At 37.0% G+C, this 18,228-nt stretch overlaps 9 protein-coding genes across 9 annotated transcripts; 4 read left to right on the forward strand and 5 right to left on the reverse strand. All coding sequences in view use genetic code 12, as the record gives it.

The window, feature by feature from the left end:
- Positions 1-235: 235 nt before the first annotated feature.
- On the forward strand, positions 236-1,756 carry I9W82_002007 (uncharacterized protein; the record flags this gene model as incomplete). Its single annotated transcript, XM_067690816.1, has 1 exon — positions 236-1,756. One exon carries the CDS (start codon positions 236-238, stop codon positions 1,754-1,756), a length of 1,521 nt encoding a protein of 506 aa, XP_067549243.1.
- A 3,651-nt stretch (positions 1,757-5,407) lies between these two features.
- I9W82_002008 (uncharacterized protein) lies at positions 5,408-7,819 on the forward strand (the record flags this gene model as incomplete). The annotated part of the gene is made up of 1 exon (XM_067690817.1): positions 5,408-7,819. One exon carries the CDS (start codon positions 5,408-5,410, stop codon positions 7,817-7,819), a length of 2,412 nt encoding a protein of 803 aa, XP_067549244.1.
- A 1,071-nt stretch (positions 7,820-8,890) lies between these two features.
- I9W82_002009 (uncharacterized protein) lies at positions 8,891-9,373 on the forward strand (the record flags this gene model as incomplete). Its single annotated transcript, XM_067690818.1, has 1 exon — positions 8,891-9,373. The coding sequence occupies one exon, from the start codon at positions 8,891-8,893 to the stop codon at positions 9,371-9,373; it is 483 nt and encodes a 160-aa protein (XP_067549245.1).
- A 121-nt stretch (positions 9,374-9,494) lies between these two features.
- I9W82_002010 (mRNA splicing protein) lies at positions 9,495-11,306 on the reverse strand (the record flags this gene model as incomplete). The annotated part of the gene is made up of 1 exon (XM_067690820.1): positions 9,495-11,306. One exon carries the CDS (start codon positions 11,304-11,306, stop codon positions 9,495-9,497), a length of 1,812 nt encoding a protein of 603 aa, XP_067549246.1.
- A 169-nt stretch (positions 11,307-11,475) lies between these two features.
- VMA8 (H(+)-transporting V1 sector ATPase subunit D) lies at positions 11,476-12,276 on the forward strand (the record flags this gene model as incomplete). Its single annotated transcript, XM_067690821.1, has 1 exon — positions 11,476-12,276. The coding sequence occupies one exon, from the start codon at positions 11,476-11,478 to the stop codon at positions 12,274-12,276; it is 801 nt and encodes a 266-aa protein (XP_067549247.1).
- Positions 12,277-12,333: 57 nt separating this feature from the next.
- On the reverse strand, positions 12,334-13,173 carry I9W82_002012 (SDR family oxidoreductase; the record flags this gene model as incomplete). Its single annotated transcript, XM_067690822.1, has 1 exon — positions 12,334-13,173. One exon carries the CDS (start codon positions 13,171-13,173, stop codon positions 12,334-12,336), a length of 840 nt encoding a protein of 279 aa, XP_067549248.1.
- A 378-nt stretch (positions 13,174-13,551) lies between these two features.
- Positions 13,552-14,391, reverse strand: I9W82_002013 (SDR family oxidoreductase; the record flags this gene model as incomplete). Its single annotated transcript, XM_067690823.1, has 1 exon — positions 13,552-14,391. The coding sequence occupies one exon, from the start codon at positions 14,389-14,391 to the stop codon at positions 13,552-13,554; it is 840 nt and encodes a 279-aa protein (XP_067549249.1).
- Positions 14,392-14,777: 386 nt separating this feature from the next.
- On the reverse strand, positions 14,778-15,626 carry I9W82_002014 (SDR family oxidoreductase; the record flags this gene model as incomplete). The annotated part of the gene is made up of 1 exon (XM_067690824.1): positions 14,778-15,626. One exon carries the CDS (start codon positions 15,624-15,626, stop codon positions 14,778-14,780), a length of 849 nt encoding a protein of 282 aa, XP_067549250.1.
- Positions 15,627-16,043: 417 nt separating this feature from the next.
- Positions 16,044-17,960, reverse strand: SDH12 (Sdh12p; the record flags this gene model as incomplete). Its single annotated transcript, XM_067690825.1, has 1 exon — positions 16,044-17,960. One exon carries the CDS (start codon positions 17,958-17,960, stop codon positions 16,044-16,046), a length of 1,917 nt encoding a protein of 638 aa, XP_067549251.1.
- Between the last annotated feature and the right edge of the window lie 268 nt (positions 17,961-18,228).

The raw sequence follows: 18,228 nt of genomic DNA on the forward strand, positions 1-18,228 counted from the left end.
TCTTGATGGATGTTTTGTTGCTCTGCATAGAAAAAAATCTCACCAACCACATTGCGTCAGAAATTAAAAAGAAAAATATTATGAAACCTTTACCAAAGGCATAAAAGAAAAGTACACCTTAGACTAGAGAATACCAAACTTACCTATTCCTATTCCCATTTACTACACTACTCAAATGTATCACAACCCATTCATATAGAGAAAGCATCTAGACAATTTAACACATTCAACAACAATGATACTATCAAGAATCCCCACAAAATTACCAACAACATTACTACCTACGCCATTTTGCATCTCTCAAAGAGCATTCACAACCAGCCATCGTCATTTCCAAACCCCACTAGAACTATATACAAGACGAGTAGACCAAGGGAAATTACGAGACGACCCATACCAACATAAAATCATCGCTTCATTATCTCAATTGCATGCACTGTTGAATGAATATCACCCACCAAATGTCGAAATACCAACATATGATGACTTGAAACCAAAGTTTTCCCTCCTCAAGACATTTTCATCGTTTTTCGGTCGCAATGGAGGCAGCGGTAGCTCAAGCTCAACTGGCGTTTCTGATTATGATTTCGCCAATGATTCTAGTGGAGTCAAGGGTATTTATCTTTATGGAGATGTTGGATGTGGTAAAACCATGTTGATGGATTTATTTTACAAGACTGTGCCATCTCATTTGAACAAGAAACGAGTACATTTCCATCAATTTATGCAAAATTTACACAAGCGTACGCATCAATTGAAGATGAAGTATAGTTCAAAACTGAGTACTGGTGAAGAACACGATGATATTGATGTGATTCCGATCTTGGCCGCGGAAATTGCTCGTGATTCAACTGTTTTATGTTTTGATGAGTTTCAAGTGACTGATGTTGCCGATGCCATGTTGTTGCGTCGGTTGCTAATGATGTTGTTGTCGCCCCAATATGGAGTTGTGTTATTTGCCACTAGTAATCGAGCCCCTGATGATTTATACTTGAATGGTATTCAACGTGTTAGTTTCATCCCTTGTATTCAATTGATTAAACATAAATGTCGAGTCATTTATTTGAATTCACCTACTGATTATAGAAAAGTTCCTAAACCAGTTAGTTCAGTGTACTATTCACCTAAACCTGGGGTGAAATGGGATTCGAAAGTTAATCGTGCCAACTGTACCAAGCATATTGATCAATGGTATGAGTATTTTAACGATGGCAACACCACTTGTCAAGACCAGTTAACTGATTATGATTTAGAAGTATGGGGGAGAAAAATCCCTATTCCATTATGTTCACCACCCAATGTTGCCCAATTTACATTTTTCGAATTATGTGGCACTCCAAGATCAGCTGGTGATTACCTAACATTAGCAGAACTGTTTCATTCATTCATTATTACCGATATCCCATACCTCAGTATCGATGCCAGAAATGAAGTACGTCGATTCATTACATTTTTAGATGCAGTTTATGATTCCCATGGTCGATTGGCTGTCACTTGTGCTGCTCCATTCAAGGATTTATTTGTTGAACCAGAAGATCTAGCTGAGGGCAACTATCAATTGTATAAACGACAAAAGGATAAAGGAGTTGAAGAAACGTTTGAAGACGATGAGTTGGTTACTAAGCATGGATTTGATAAATCGATTGCGAAAAAGGCAAATATGTTTGCTAATGATGAAGAACGATTTGCATTTGCTCGTGCATTGAGTAGATTATCGCAAATGAGTACGACTGAGTGGATTGAGCATGGGGAGTAGACATTTTTGTAGATATATATATATATATATATATATTTATGTATTGTGTATTATAGACTATTTTACAGAAAGTGTTTTTAGTGAGTCTGACTCTGTACTAGTTCAAGGTTTTGAGTAAGTACTGGAAAGTTCCGAAAGGGTCTCTCTAGAATGCACAGCGATTTATTTAAAGTTTTAGGAGGAGTTATACATAGAGGAATATATCAGAGAACTGTCTCCTTTATTACATCTCTCTGGTACTCTAAAATTGTTTCTCCTTTATGTGTGGTCAAGTCAGTGGTAATTTTAGAAGTTTCCTTCTATTGGTGATATAGGAAACTTTAAAATCATTATAAGTAAAAAATTAAAAAAAACTAATACACATATATATATGTCTTTCAGCCATCTGAATAATTGTCCTTTGATCCTCAATTTTATCATAATCCCAATATACTTCAATGTTTCAAACCAATCACCCGTTATAAGAAGACACAAATTTCAAACAATTGAAGCTGATCTGCTGTTCCAGAATTTACCAAGGATCTTAGCCAACCAGAGAACCACTCCTCCTTTAAAGGTAATCACCAATCGAATATTCGATTGGTGTTTTATAAAATTACAGTTGGAGGAGGAGAGGGATGGTTTAATGGGTTTGTTTAATGTATCGAGTCAAATTGATTGACTCGATATATATTTGACAACCCAGCTGGACACTTTAACTTATTCATGTCGAATCTGACTTGCTTGTTATTAGTCGATGATTGTACTCGTATGAGGTTCGTCGTTCCATTTCAGTCTGAAAACTGAAGCAGGGGGACTTAGTCATCTAAAACCAAAAGGAGTTCTACTCTTGAATGGTAAATGTGTACTTTTCAAGTCCATGCAGTGTGCTTATATAGAGATTCCTAGTATCTCAGTATTTTCTAAAAGAGTAGTTAAAACTTTGTTGTATTTAATTGTAAAGTTCTCCTCTTCTCTATTCTATCATCTCAGGTTGAATTGCCTAAATTGATATGAGTGATTCCTACTCCTCTGAAACTTTTCAGCTAGGATATCTGAAAGCAACGCGTCGCGTGGTATTTTAAAATAATTTTGCAGTTTCTTAAATTTGATATAGGTATTCAGCCGTTTAAAGAGTGAAAATAATTAAAGGGGGGGCGGGTGAAGGTGTGGCAGACCAACTAGAGAACTAGGGGGTCTAGACCTCAATACTTTGAAACACAATCTCATGAAAATCAACGTGTATTCATTTATTGTTTTAAAAGAATAGAAAGAGAATAAAAATTTTACGTGTCTGTGTGTTGTTTTATTTTTTTTTATTGTTCCTGAGTAAGTAGACTTTGCATCCAAATCGAACAAACCAATTGAATAAAGACGTATTTCTTTGGCTGTGTTAGAGAGTTTGTTTTGATTATTATACTGTTTTTAGCTTAATGTGCCAAGGGTAAAAATTCACAAACTCAAGGGAAAGAAGACGTACAAGCAGGTGTATAAGGTATGACTAGTATTGTCATCTGCGTTTGTGTTCAACGTCTAGTGCAATGCAAGATTCTCTATACTTTTTCGTTGAAGAGATTTCGCGTTGATGACAATCACATTGTGAAAACAAATGGGGTTCAAGTGTTCACAAGAATGATGAAAGTATGGAGGTTTCTGCATTTGAGTTTCCAAGTTGATGATTAATTATGTAAGCTATATTGGAATTAGAAGGACCAAAACGAGAACGTTCTGCAAATGCCAAGACCTTCGAATAAGCACAATATGGAAAGTAAGGGGGGAAGGGGGAAGGGATAATTACATAATTGGTTTCTATTTTCATCATTATCATCTCACTGCAAGTCTATTCAAGATGTCTCTTCTTCTAAGATGGATCAGTTGCTTGGTTGGTTGTACAGAAGATTAGTTCTTCCAGCGACACGGGGTTTAAGATTTTGATGTGTCGGAGATAGTAATAGTGATCTAAAAGTAGTAATAGCTGTTACTAAATCGGAAATTACTCACACAAAATTAAAAAGAAACTGTTTATATGCAGTAACACCTCCTTTCGAAAAAAAAAAGGTAAACAAAAAGAAAGTTGTACTTTGTACACGACTCTTGTAGATTTAGAAAAGGTAAAAGGCTAATTGAATACTTTGAACAAAAGCTAAGCCATAATGGTCAGTTAACTCACTTCCCCTTAATCTCATTGCTGCTTCTTCTTATCAAATTGATAATATTAATAGAACATTATCTGATTTTCTCTTGGCTTTTAAAAAAGTAAAGGCATACAGTAGAATACACGTTAGTTATATTTTTTTTTTTTTGAGTTTTGTGCTAATTGCTACAAGTTGCTTTCAGTTTCTGTAAATGGTGTTTCCTCGAGACTTTGTGACTTGGAGTTACAAAAGAGAGTGGCGGCGGGAGCTACTGCAATGAAAAAATTCGGCATCTACACAACAGAAGGTTCGGCCGAGACTACCAGAAATATAGACCGCATCTGTTTTACATTTTTGTCTACTTCTCTGTGCGTATCAGATAGAATAACCTGTAAGCAAACATGGCGATTTACAAGCTTAAGCTCTTCATCTTCCTTGAACCCCCTTGAGTTTTACAAATGAGATTCGGTTTGTGCTATTTTTAGTATCCCGCCGACAATTACAAAAACTTTTTAAGCCGAGGCACGTTGTAGCAAGAGAACTATACAAAACAATAGAGACAAAGATAGAAAACAAAGAATTAAAAGGAGTTTCTTCTCAATTGCTTTAATCAAATCTCTCAAAAACAATGTATGTACTATGAGTTAAATACGAAGTCATTGTACTACTACTGCAAATGGAATGTGAAACCAGCCAGCAATATTACATTAAAGAATCATTCCATGACATACTTCTCTTTACTGAAAGAAGGAAATAGCAAAAATAAACTAAGGACAGAACAGTGGATACCATACGTTTTGATAACTCAACTTAAGTAATGTCACGTGTATTTCTATTTTAAGTCTTTTGAATTTGTAGTATATCAGTACACTACCTCCATTTGGTAAACAAAGACTAGCAAATACAAACTAATTTATATGCAGTACTACAGCAAAACAAAAACAATAAGACACACACACACACACAAACAGACACAGACAAAAATAATAATAATAAACGAAATCTTTTTTTTTTTTTTACCATTTCTCAAATAAAAAATAAAAAATAAAGAGAAAGAAAGATTTCAGATCTTTACAACCAAACGAAATCAATTAAAAACACCAAACAGCAACTACACCAAACAGTAACAGCAACTACAGCAACAGCAACTAACCAAGGAGATCGTCTGAAGCAATACCACCAACAGACTACTACAGCAGCAGCAGCTTACAAACGAAACACTTTGTCTCGAAACTCAACTACTATACACTCGCTTTTTTTTTCCTACAAGGATACACATCACACAATCCGTCAAAATCACTCTACCCAAAGACGAACCACTATTGTATTCTACCATTACCCTAGTTGAGTCATAGCCATTACCCAGATAGGATCATATATACCTCCAATATTGCTCTAATAGCTAACCCATCGTCGTTTGCTCCTGCTTCTAGCTTCAGTTTCAAAATCTTGGTTGCAAGAAATTCTAGACAACCAAAATTCTTTTTGCTTTTAACCACTTTTTACTCAACTTCACACATTCGCTAACTTATCAATCATGTCTAATGTTTCAATAAATAGTCAGAACTTGTATGATGTATCACTCAATTCAAGAAAACTGTCTTGTCCATCGGTACCACCACCACCAACTAAAAAAAGTGGTAGTGGTGGTGGCTGTGTCACTCCGAAAAGAGTTGCTTCACGAACCTCGTTGCCCACATTGAACGAACACAGTACTTCTGTTTCAAATATACCGAAAAGACCAGGTGACTACTACATACAAAAGATTAACTCGAAATCATCACTAAACTTGAACAAAAGTCAACCACCACTTCCTTCTTCGGCATCCATTTCATCAGTTCCACCAAATTATAGAAGAAGATTGTCTCAAGAGTCAGTAGTGTCTGCTCATTCCTCGTCGTCTTCTTTTGAAGATCGTTCACTGATTGTATCATCACAATTTGATGCACCAGTCGCTAGCTCAAGCTCAGCAATCACTTCAAGTACTTCTCGATCACAGCATAGCCGTGGGTCTCAAGTAGGCGACTCCAGGTTAAGCTCAATGACTTCAACCTCAACGACTGATTTCGAATCTAAAGTTTCATTGGTGGACAATGAATCTACATCATCTTTAACCAAAACTCCATCCAATTTCAAACCACAAGTTTTGAAAGCAGCGTCCACAACAAATGTATCGAAATCTTTTCCAGTACCGAAACCCCCACCTAAAACAGAGCGTTCAAAATCAGTTACCACGGTACCAACTTTGCATCGTACTAAATCGAAATTTTTAAGTTTCCAAGAAAGCAAAGAACGTCAAATGTTGAGAAAGAAAAAGTATGAAGAAAATGATGATGATGAGGAAATATTGTCAAACGATTTGGATAACTTGATTTTCAATGTTCCTGTGATTAAAAACAATGAATTATATTCATTACAAAAGGGAAGCACTACTACACTTGGCACATCAAAGTCAAGATCAAATTCAGCTTCCTCGAGCACAATCACTATACTATCAAGAAATGATTTGGTTGGTGATGATAATGACAAGTATAATATTAGACCATGTCCCTTACCAGGCAAATTAAGCAGCACATCCCATTTACCAACACTCAACACCAACAATGATGATAGCATAATTGAGGAAGATGAATCGACTTTTGATGATGATTCAGAAATCACTGCCAATATTTCCGATTTCTATTCTCATAAAAGTGCTTCAGTGTCCAAATTAATGAAAATGACTAGAGAACAAAATTTGATGTATAAATTACCATCATTTATCAAATCGCAATCATCATTGGAAGACTTGCATTTGATATCACCGGAAAAGTTAAACTTTCTCGATCAAACTAGACCAATTAATTTGCCACCAAAATCAACAACCGACAAAAACAAACATAATCGTGAATTCACCAATAGTTTGAGTCTGTTTGAAAGTCTAGTAAAGACTCAACATGATTTAAGGATTAAAACTGTCCAATCAGCGCTTCTTCATCAACAACAATGGGTCAAAACGCTAGGCACATTGATGGACTTGGACACCAAGCACTTTAACAAAAAGTTCACCAGCGAAAAGAATCACTTGAGAAAATTAGCTTGGGATTGCAATGTTCCTTCAAACCTCACATTCCAATTCTTGATCAAGATATTGTCAAACAACTATTCATCACAGGATTCGATTCATACAATTCGTAACCTGTTTGAATTATTTGATCAAAAGTTGCAAGGATTGACTGAAGTGATGAAACAAAGTAAAAATCGTGAATTTAACAAGATCATGGATTCAGTTTTATCAAAGCCATTGATTGCCAATTCAGGAGTTGATATGAGTCAATTTAAAACCAACTTCATTCATCTTTTGTACATTAAAAGTATGAGTGAGACAGGTTTATCAGAAAAGGATCACTCAACCATTCCTATCATATTAACCATTTTCCCTGATCAATCAGTCATTGACATATACTGTTTATTGGAATTGATTAATCAAGAGATTTTCAATCGTGAATTTATCAGCAGTTATAAACCACCTTCAGGGGAAACAAGTGAGTTAACATTCCACGACACATTCAAGTTGATGCTTCAATTTAATGATGCATTGCCATTATCATTATCTGCACCATCAACTCCAATTGTTGAACAAGGTAAATTTGAGCCAATTAGAAGCGATGACAGTCAAGAAAGTTGTCCATCCCATTTGGTTTCTCCAGCATCAGCAAGTATTGAAATTGTCACCAAATTGTTAACGTTACTCATTATCAATTCCCAATCGACAAAAACCAAATTGAAGAATAATCAAAAATTGATTAAACTGTTTATCAAGACTATTTTCCTTGATTTCCATATTGGTTGGAATTCGTATAGTGAGTTGAGTAAACTGGACAAATCAATCAGAATCAACAATTGTTCTGATCAAAGATTAAATGTGGAAAAGTTTGTCGCAAGGTGGTCATCTCATCATTTTGGATAGAGAGGGGTATGGATGAATAAATACATGTGGTTTAATTATAGAATATGATGAATGGTTTATTTATTGGAGCTGGGCTTTTCAAGGTTTATGAGGTTTAGTTATTGTTTTTGTACTTTCGTTTAATGTTATTACTTCTTGTTCTCTTTTCAATTCGATAAAACGTGTATAGCATGCAATAGAAGAGTGATAGATCTATGAGAGTTGATTGAAAGAAGTTTCCCAGAGAAAGTTGCCAAAAAAAAGTGCTCCCAGACAGGGAATTGAACCCTGGTCTACCATGCGACAAACGGTAATTCTAGCCACTAAACTATCTGGGATATTTTTTAAAAAATTGAGCTTTGCGCGGTACACAAGACGCTTAATATTGTCACGAGTAATGCCGCTGTTTGCTTCTTTAATTCTTGATACTGGAGATAAAGACGGGTGATTAACGTCCTGAGATATCAAATGCATTGTTTATTGTTACCTAAATTAAAAAAAAAAAAAAAAGAGCTATAGTTAAATAGCGATTATTGTATGTCGTATTTAACTTAACCTTGAGATGTAGTGTGTATATATGTGTTTGTGTTGTGAGTGACAGTATATGTATGTAATGTATTTTGTGTTAAACTATTATGTATTATTCACTATTAAAGTTATCACTAGTAAAAAATCTATATAAACTATATACAAGTATAGGCAGAATCTGACCCTATTTATATTATTCTGAATACACCATCTCATCTCATCTCATCTCATCTCATCTCATCTCATCTCATCTCATCTCCTAACTCGGATCTCTGTAATCCGTGAAGTAATACTGTTTTGCCATTCGGACTTTAATCTCCGTGAAACAATTATATTTGTGTAACGACAAGAGCTGGAAATAGGGCAAATTTTGGTGTATCTTATTCTTTCTTTTTCCTTCTTTTTTCTTTTTTTTTCGCAACCAAATTAAAGTGAAAAAAAAGGTAAAGAACAAGAAATAATCATTTGATGGGACATGATATGAATAGCAAGTACTTATAAAGGACCCAGTTTTCTCTTTTCCCTGTGGACATTCTTCTAATTAAAAGCTTATTAATAGTAATAATGTCAAACAATGTCACCTATCCCACCAAAGCACCACCAATGCCACCACCATTAGCACCATCATCAACGACATCAACCGCCACGTTGAAATCAAAATGGAACGACATTGAAATGCAAGACCAGTCCCAATCCCTCCAACCCAAAGGTAAATCTGATCCCAAACCCAGAAGAAAAGACATTCAAATCAACCCACAAGTTTCCCATGAGCCCAAAATCATTTACTGTATAGTAACCGCGGCGATTTTGTTGCTCAGTTCAGCATTGATGTTGGGATTGGGCGAATTGCCTGTCCGAATGGCTGGTACGTTGGGCATGGGACTAGTTGTGTATCTTGTGATTTTGTTGGCGGCGGTTGTTTTTGATTTGATTGAGATTGTGGGTAATATTTTGTTTAGTTGGTGTTTGGGGGTTGGATTTTTGGTTGTGCTTGGGGTGCTGGGTGGGTTGATGTATTTGCAGTGGGTTAATGATAAGAAGAAGTAGTTTAGATGAGGAACTTTTTCGAATGAATCAGACGATGAATTTGCTTTCTTTTTTTTTTTTTTTGGCAACCATTTATCACTTTAGTTTTACGCTTTACCCACATACTCATTCATTATCTTCTCTATTTACCTCTATACCTCACCACCTCAGCATACCGTTCCTCAATATCTTTTCTTCTCTCGTTATGATTAATATACTTCAACTTGGTTATATAAACCTTCCAAATCTCCAATATAATAGCTTCATCTTTGAATATATGCAAACACCGTTCATAAATACTTAGGGATTTTTCAATATACCCCCATTTTTCCAAAAATGCCGCATATTTCAACAATTTCTTTGGTGTAGCGATTTTCAACTTGATCAAAGTTTCATACGCATCACAGATTTTACCAATGTAGATTACATCGTCAGCGGATTCTATAAATGATTCCACTAAATCAAGATAAAAATCCCAAAGTTGAATCAGTTTCCGAATTCGTTTTTGTACCGGTATTGATGAATCTGAATAGTTGATTTCAACATCGTTTCCAGTTTCTCGATACAAGATATCTTCAAGGACTTCAATTGCATCCAGTTCTTTGAAATAATCATTGCCTAGTCTCATTTCACTCCAGTTGATGTAAAGTTCCGCTAGTTCATTTGGGTGTGGGTATTGAGACTGAACAGATTTGCCATATATAAAATCGGCAGTTTTGAAATCAGATGAAGAAGAGTATATTTGAGCATATTTGATCCATATTTCATATAGCTTGTGTTGACAAGTGCGAGGTATCTTCAATGGGTTTATTGATTTAATGGCATTGGCAATGGTTTGAATGAGCGTGGGTAGTTGAGTTTGGTAAATATCGAATCGATTAAACCAATAGTCAACATTATTTATGTCGAGACGTAGTTGCAAGTCATTTATTAACAACTTCCTATCGTTTAAAAGTTTTTCTAAAGTGGACAATTTTTGCGATAATACAGTGGTGTTTGGGTTGGTATTAGAATCAAGGTACGATTGAATATCTTGCTCTTCAAATTTTGTAAATTCATTGTACACTTTTTCAAAGTCGTATACTGTCTTGCAATCTTTTAGTGATGTTTGATAGATTCCTCTGACTTTTTCAATGTAGTCTCCTTTCTTTGATTTGTAGAATCTAATCAACTTCAATTGGAGGTTTGTAATTTGATCAGGATACTTTTTCATTGCATTATTAACCTGTAGCTCAAACTCCTTCTCTTTAACCGAGTTTTCTATTAGCAAGTCCAAGTACTCAAATAGGATTTGTACTTGTGATTTAGGCAAATTTGTATACTCATTCGACTGAACTATCTTTGCATACAACTTCAAAACGTGCTCATTGCCACCAAGTTCAGCAAATTTATCAATAAAGTCCAAAATGGTCAAATTTAGCTCATCAGGAGTTGCAACTTCCGCACCTTTCAAGACTCTAGGATTGATGAATTTCATTAGTCGTGAGTAAATCTCAACTCCAGTGGGTCCTCCGATAACATCACCAAATTTGATAAAGATAACCCAAATTTTATAATGTTCCTGCACGGATATACTTTGCAAACATTGATTAAACTTGTGTCGTATATATGTCACTTGATCAATTGCATGTTCTATCAAAATTTCAAAGATTTTTAACCAAATGATTAGCGATTTCGATTGAGTGGTGAGACATTGATCGAGTACGCCCTTCACTTCATCCACTAACATTAGCTCATAGTTTGTATCAATCAAGTTCAAGTAGTAGATCCATAGTTCCTCTGATTCGGGAACTGCCTTGACGGCTCTTGAGATGAGGGAAAGTTTTACTGGAAATGGATCGTTTAGCTTGGACTCAAAATACAATTCCCATGTCTGTATGTCCTTGTTGTCTTTGGCAAGTGCAGTCTCATACGCTAGGTCTTCATCTTTGACTATCTCCTCAATATCAACCATTATATCATCGTAAATTCAGTTTATTGTATCTGCTTCAATCGTCGCAAAAAAAAGCAAAAGAAAAAAAGTATGTTGAACGAAACCCGTTTTATCGACAATCTCTCGACTCTCCACGCCAAACTTTGCAATCAGCTCAATCACATTCGACACCCAACACTAACAGCTTATTATGTCAGGAGCAGGTAATCGTGAGCAAGTGTTCCCCACACGTATGACGTTGGGTACCATGAAGAGTAAATTAAAAGGAGCTCAACAAGGTCACTCTCTATTAAAGAGAAAGTCAGAGGCATTGACCAAAAGATTTAGAGACATAACACAACGAATTGATAACGCAAAGACCAAGATGGGTAGAGTGATGCAAACTGCAGCATTCTCCTTAGCTGAAGTGTCGTACGCCACTGGTGATAACATTGGATATCAAGTACAAGAATCAGTCAATAAGGCAAGATTCCAAGTTAAAGCTAAACAAGAAAACGTTTCCGGTGTTTACTTGCCTACTTTTGAAAGCTCAATAAATGAGGAGATCAATGATTTCCAATTGACTGGTTTGGGCAGAGGTGGCCAACAAGTTCAAAAAGCTAAACAAGTTTACACTAAGGCTGTTGAGACATTGGTTGAGTTGGCTTCTTTGCAAACGGCATTCATTATATTAGATGAGGTTATTAAAGTTACAAACAGAAGAGTTAATGCCATTGAGCATGTCATTATCCCTAGAACCGAAAATACCATTGCATATATCAATTCTGAATTGGACGAATTGGATAGAGAGGAGTTTTATAGGTTGAAGAAGGTGCAGGAAAAGAAACAAGAGGCAGCTGCGGCAGCTGAAGCTGAAGAAAAGGTTGACTTGGCCAAGGCTGAGGGAGCAACTGATGATGCAGGCGTTCAAAGAGACGTTGAAAACTTGGATGTCCAAGCAGACGCCAAGAGCAATGTGTTGACCGAGACTGAAGACGATGTTATATTTTAGTTCAATTATACAAGAGGATGTTTCACATTCAATTTTAATAAAAAGTCTATTTCTAATCTATGGGCATGTGTATCCACCATCAACGGCAAGATTAGCACCAGTAGTATAAGTTGATGCATTTGAAGCCAAGTACAAGTAAGCACCGACCAATTCCTGTGCCAATCCTTCTCTTCCCAATGGTGTCAATTGCCACCATTTAGCCTTCATATCTTTTTCAACAAAGTCCGAAATTTCAGTAGCAATATAACCTGGAGACACAGCATTGACTCTAGCGAAGTGAGCCCATTCAACAGCCAATGATTTAGTCAAGTGCGTACAAGCTGCTTTTGCGGCATTGTAAGCAGCTTGCAATTGGGGCACATTGACTATAGTTCCAGACATGGATGAAGTAATAATCAATGAACCTTTACCATTCTTTTTGAAAATCTTACCGACATTGTGTGCACAGTAGTATACACCATTCAAATCAAGGTTGATAATCTTGTTCCATGCGTCATAGTTGTCAACATTGATTTCTGGACCTTCAGTCCATGGAACACCAGCGTTAGCGACAAACACGTCAATTGTTCCGAAATCATTCACTTGTTGGTCGATAGTTTGTTCAACACTACTTGGATCACTGATGTTACATTTGTAAGCTTTTGATTTAACACCATATGTCTTTTGCAAGTACTCGGCTTTGTCGTCAATAGGATGAGAATTGTACCATAAAGCGACATCAGCACCAGCTTGAGCAAAAGCCTCAGCTACGGCCCATCCAATACCTCCTGATGAACCAGTGACAGATGCAACTTTACCCTTGAGGGAAAACAAGTCAAGCACATTCTTTGCTAAGCTGGGCGCTTTTGTTGGCAATGGGCCTAATTCTTCGTTACAGTAAGATTTGATATCGCTCATGGTTTGATTAATGAATTAAAATATGGTGTTGAAAAGTGAAAAGTGAAAAAGTTATATTAAGAATGAAAAACATTTCGTTCAGTTGCTGACGTATTTATAGTTTTGCTTTTGTTGATCGGAGTCCGGGTTTGTGTTGCGTAATACAAAAAAGTGCTTTTCGGTATAGCAATTGTAACACGGCAAAACAAATTATAGAACACAAAATTGCAATATGCAGTAAATCCATATTAAAACGTACAAGAGCTGCCGACGCCTTCGTCATAGTAGAAGCCTATTTGACTACGAATTACGTCAAAAGGGAGCATTTTTGGTCCACTACACTTTGTTGTGAATCTTCTTGTTCTTTTTCTCAATTGGCTATTTATGCTATGCTTTACTCTATGGACAGGTGTAACCACCATCAATAATAAGATCAGCGCCAGTGGTGTAAGTGGATGCATTTGACGCCAAATACAAGTAAGCGCCAACCAACTCTTGAGTCAGCCCTTCTCTTCCCAATGGTGTCAATTGCCACCACTTTGCCTTCAAGTCCTCGCTTGCAAAATCAGTGATATCTGTATCAATATATCCAGGAGATATGGAATTAACTCTAGCAAAGGGGGCCCATTCTACCGCCAACGACTTGGTTAAATGAGTACAAGCAGCTTTTGCAGTATTATATGGAGCTTGCATTTGAGGCACATTGACAATAATACCAGATATAGAGGACGTTATAATCAAAGATCCTTTTCCATTCTTTTTAAAGATTTTACCAACGTTATGAGCGCAGTAGTATACTCCATTTAAGTCAGTGTTTATGATTCTGTTCCAAGCATCATAGTTATCAACATTGATCTCAGGTCCTTCAGTCCAAGTGACTCCCGCGTTGGCAACAAATACATCAATGGTTCCAAAATCTATCTCTTGTTGAGATATAGTTTCCTCAACACTGTTTGGATCACTAATGTTGCATTTATAAGCTTTTGATTTGACACCATATGTCTTTTGCAAGTATTCAGCCTTCTTTTCAGCAGGGTGAGAATTGTACCATATAGCAACATCAGCACCAGCTTGAGCAAAAGCTTCAGCTATGGCCCACCCAATACCTCCAGATGAACCAGTGACAGATGCAACTTTACCCTTGAGGGAGAACAAGTCAAGCACGTGGTTAGCCAACCTTGGCGCTTTTGTAGGTAATGGACCTAATTCTTCGTTACAGTAAGATCTGATATCGCTCATATTCCGGTTTTTGATGATGTGTATTTCAGAAAATATTTCAAGCTCCTTGAAGCTTTACCAAACAAGAGGCCATTTTGCTCATTTAAATACCCCGATGTTCTCTAGTTCTCTTCGGAACTAGTTTTGCAGGAACAGCCTCGGGATAATTATGAAAATGGCTTCCAACGTGACACAAAATTTAATTATACCCAACACGGAAGAATGTTTACAAGAAGGTGGGGAGGCGATGGATTTCACTTCCAGACAAGAGGGGATCACCAAGCATACTTTCCTTTCAATGCCATCGTATTTCGGAGACGTTGTAAACTGAATCCTTCAAACTAACACAAAACTGCTTGTATGACATCATAGAATCTATTCTACTACAAAATATATATATATATAATCTATGGTACAGTGTAACCTCCATCAACAGCCAAGTCACAACCAGTTGTGTAAGTAGCAGCATCGGAAGCCAAGTACAAGTAAGCACCAACCAATTCCTTTGGATGACCTTCTCTACCCAATGGAGTCAACTGTACCCATTTCTTTTGCAAATCAGGATCAGCAAAAGTAGTCAAATGCGTTGAAATGTAACCTGGTGAGACACTATTGACTCTAGCAAATGGAGCCCATTCGACAGCCAAAGATTTCGCCAAATGTTTGACACCAGCTTTGGCTACATTATAAGCAGCTTGCAATTGTGGAATATTGACAATTGATGCTGACATAGATCCAGTCAAAACCAATGAACCTTTACCTTGTTTTCTGAAAATTGGACCAATTGCATGGGCACAGTAGAAAACACTATTCAAATCGGTATCAATGATCTTGTTCCATTTGGTTAAATCTTCAACATCAATTTCTGGCCCTTCAGTCCATGCGATACCTGCATTGGCTACAAACACATCAATCTTGCCAAAATCAGATTCAATTTGAGCAACAGTCTTTTGTACTTCTTCAGCAATACCAATGTTACATGCGTAAGCAATTGACTTGACTCCGTATTTTTCTGAAAGATACTTGGCCTTGTCATCAGCATTGTGGGAATGATACCATATAGCAACATCAGCACCAGCTTGAGCGAAACCTTCAGCCACAGCCCAACCAATTCCTCCAGAGGAACCAGTGACTGAGACTACTTTACCCTTGAAGGAGAAAAGATCAGTAATATTGTCGGAAACTTTTGGAGCAGTGGTTGGTAATGGGCCCAATGCAGCATTACAGTAGGAAATTGTTTCTTCTTCTTTACTCATATTGAAATGTAGAGAAGCAATTGAAATGATATAAAAAAAAAAGTAATTAATCTAAAAGAAAAGGAAATGCCCAAGACCAATTGAATATATATGGAAATTGGCAGAATATTTATACTCTCCTCTTGTCGAATGATTTGACTTAATGCAAAGAAACTAAAAAAATCTGGCTCCTCCGGAATTAAATGAGGGTTTTTGTGCCATTGTTCTAATTCTTGTTTAGATTGCTAAAAGTCATAAACTTCTACTTTCGGATATTACAAAATTTTAATGTCCGGTATTCCGTTCTACATACGAGAGAAGTCATTAACAACCTTCTATCCAATTCACACTCTACTTTACAAAATTCTTATATTAACAAGTGACTATTGCATACAAAACGTGTCCCTATAATGCATGTATAACCTATTACAGTTTAGCTTAATAGACACGCTTGGCTGGTGGAACTGGTTTACAGTCATTGTCATCCAAGGTGTGCTTGATAACATGTCTATAGTCTAAACGTACTGGTGATCCCCATGCGTCTTGGTATGACAAGGTGTGTTTTCTCCATTCTTTGTCATCTCTGTCTGGGTAATCATCTCTGGCGTGAGCACCTCTAGATTCCTTTCTAGCAGCAGCTGAAGCAGCAGTTTGTGTAGCACAGGTTAACAAGTTTTGCAATTCCAAAGTTTCAACCAAGTCACTGTTCCAAATCATTGAACGGTCAGTAGTCTTGACATGCTCGAAATCCTTATCAATTGCGTTGATCTTTTCAACACAGTCATCCAAAGTTTCTTGAGTTCTGAAAACAGCACATCCCTTTTGCATAGTCTTTTGCATATTCAATCTAATCTCGGCAGTAGTCTTGGAACCATCAGCATTTCTTATTTTGTCAAAGTTGTTGATAGATTCGTAACCAATATCTTTACTGTGTGGTTTAATTGGCTCACCAGGTTTCAAGTTACCAGCAATGGTATGAGAAACAGCTCTACCGAAAACGACCAAATCCAACAAAGAGTTAGCACCCAATCTGTTGGCACCGTGAACAGATGCACAAGCAGCTTCACCACAAGCCATCAAACCTGGAACAACCTCATCTTCACCTTTTTCATTCTTCTTCAAGACTTCACCTTGCCAGTTGGTTGGAATACCACCCATATTGTAGTGAACAGTTGGCAAGATTGGGATTGGTTCTTTGGTAACATCAACACCAGCGAAAATGTGAGCAGTTTCAGAAATACCTGGTAATCTTTCCTTCAAAACAGCAGCTGGAATATGAGACAATTGCAAGTACATGTGATCCTTTTCTGGACCAACACCTCTACCTTCATTGATTTCCATGGTAATGGCTCTTGAAACAACATCTCTTGAAGCCAAATCCTTCGCGTGTGGAGCATAACGTTCCATAAATCTTTCACCTTCAGAGTTAACCAAGAAACCACCTTCACCTCTAGCACCTTCAGTAATAAGACAACCGGAACCATAGATACCTGATGGGTGGAATTGAACGAATTCCAAATCTTCCAATGGCAAACCAGCTCTAGAAACCATAGCGTAACCATCACCAGTACATGTGTGAGCAGAAGTACATGAGAAGTAAGCTCTACCGTAACCACCAGTGGCAATAACAGTTCTGTTACCAAAGAATCTGTGCAAAGTACCATCTTCTTCATTGTAAGCAACAATACCAATACAAGCACCATCTTGCATCATCAAGTCCATGGCAAAGAATTCAATGAAAAAGTGACAGTCGTGGTTTAATGATTGACCATATAAAGAGTGCAACAAAGCATGACCGGTTCTGTCGGCAACAGCACATGTTCTGTAAGCTTGCCCACCCTTACCGTATTCTTTTGATTGACCACCAAATGCTCTTTGGTAGATTCTTCCTTCTTCGTTTCTTGAGAATGGAACACCATAACGTTCCAATTCATAGATAGAGGCTGGTGCTTCTTTGGTCATATAATGGATAGCATCTTGATCACCCAACCAATCTGAACCTTTGACGGTATCGTAGAAATGCCAATGCCAGTCATCAGGGTGCATGTTACCAAGGGCAGCATTAATACCACCTTGAGCAGCAACAGTATGAGATCTTGTTGGGAACAATTTCGACACACATGCAGTTTTGTAGCCAGCTTCAGCAAGACCGAAAGCAGCTCTCAAACCGGCACCACCAGCACCAACAACCACACAGTCGTATTCATGGTCAACGACGTGGTATTTTTGGCCCATATATTTGGCAGCATTAAAGTCGCTTCCTTTAACATTGGCACCTTGTACTTGTGACCTGATTGACGTATTAGAGAAGTATCTTGTCAAAGACAAGGACTTTGGACGTAATGATCTCAACATTTGCAGAACTGAATGTGATATGAATAAATAGGTTTCTGATTTAGACCGAGGAATTTAATGGGACACAGTAGACACTTTTTTTGTGGAATCAAAATATGACTAGGGTTAGTTAAATGGAAAGTCGCAAGAATGACAGTCGTTTCCTCGTCGTTAGGTCCGATTCTGTTAAGGTGTTCTAAAAAGTAATCCTTTTGTAAAAGAAGTTTTGAAAAATGGTTTAAAAGAATGAGAGAGAAAAAAAAATTGTCTGGAGAAGAAATGGTTTGAC

The sequence above is a fragment of the Candida metapsilosis genome, assembly GCF_017655625.1.
Source record: "Candida metapsilosis strain BP57 chromosome Unknown scaffold2, whole genome shotgun sequence".
In the NCBI taxonomy this organism is placed as follows: domain Eukaryota; kingdom Fungi; phylum Ascomycota; class Pichiomycetes; order Serinales; family Debaryomycetaceae; genus Lodderomyces; species Lodderomyces metapsilosis.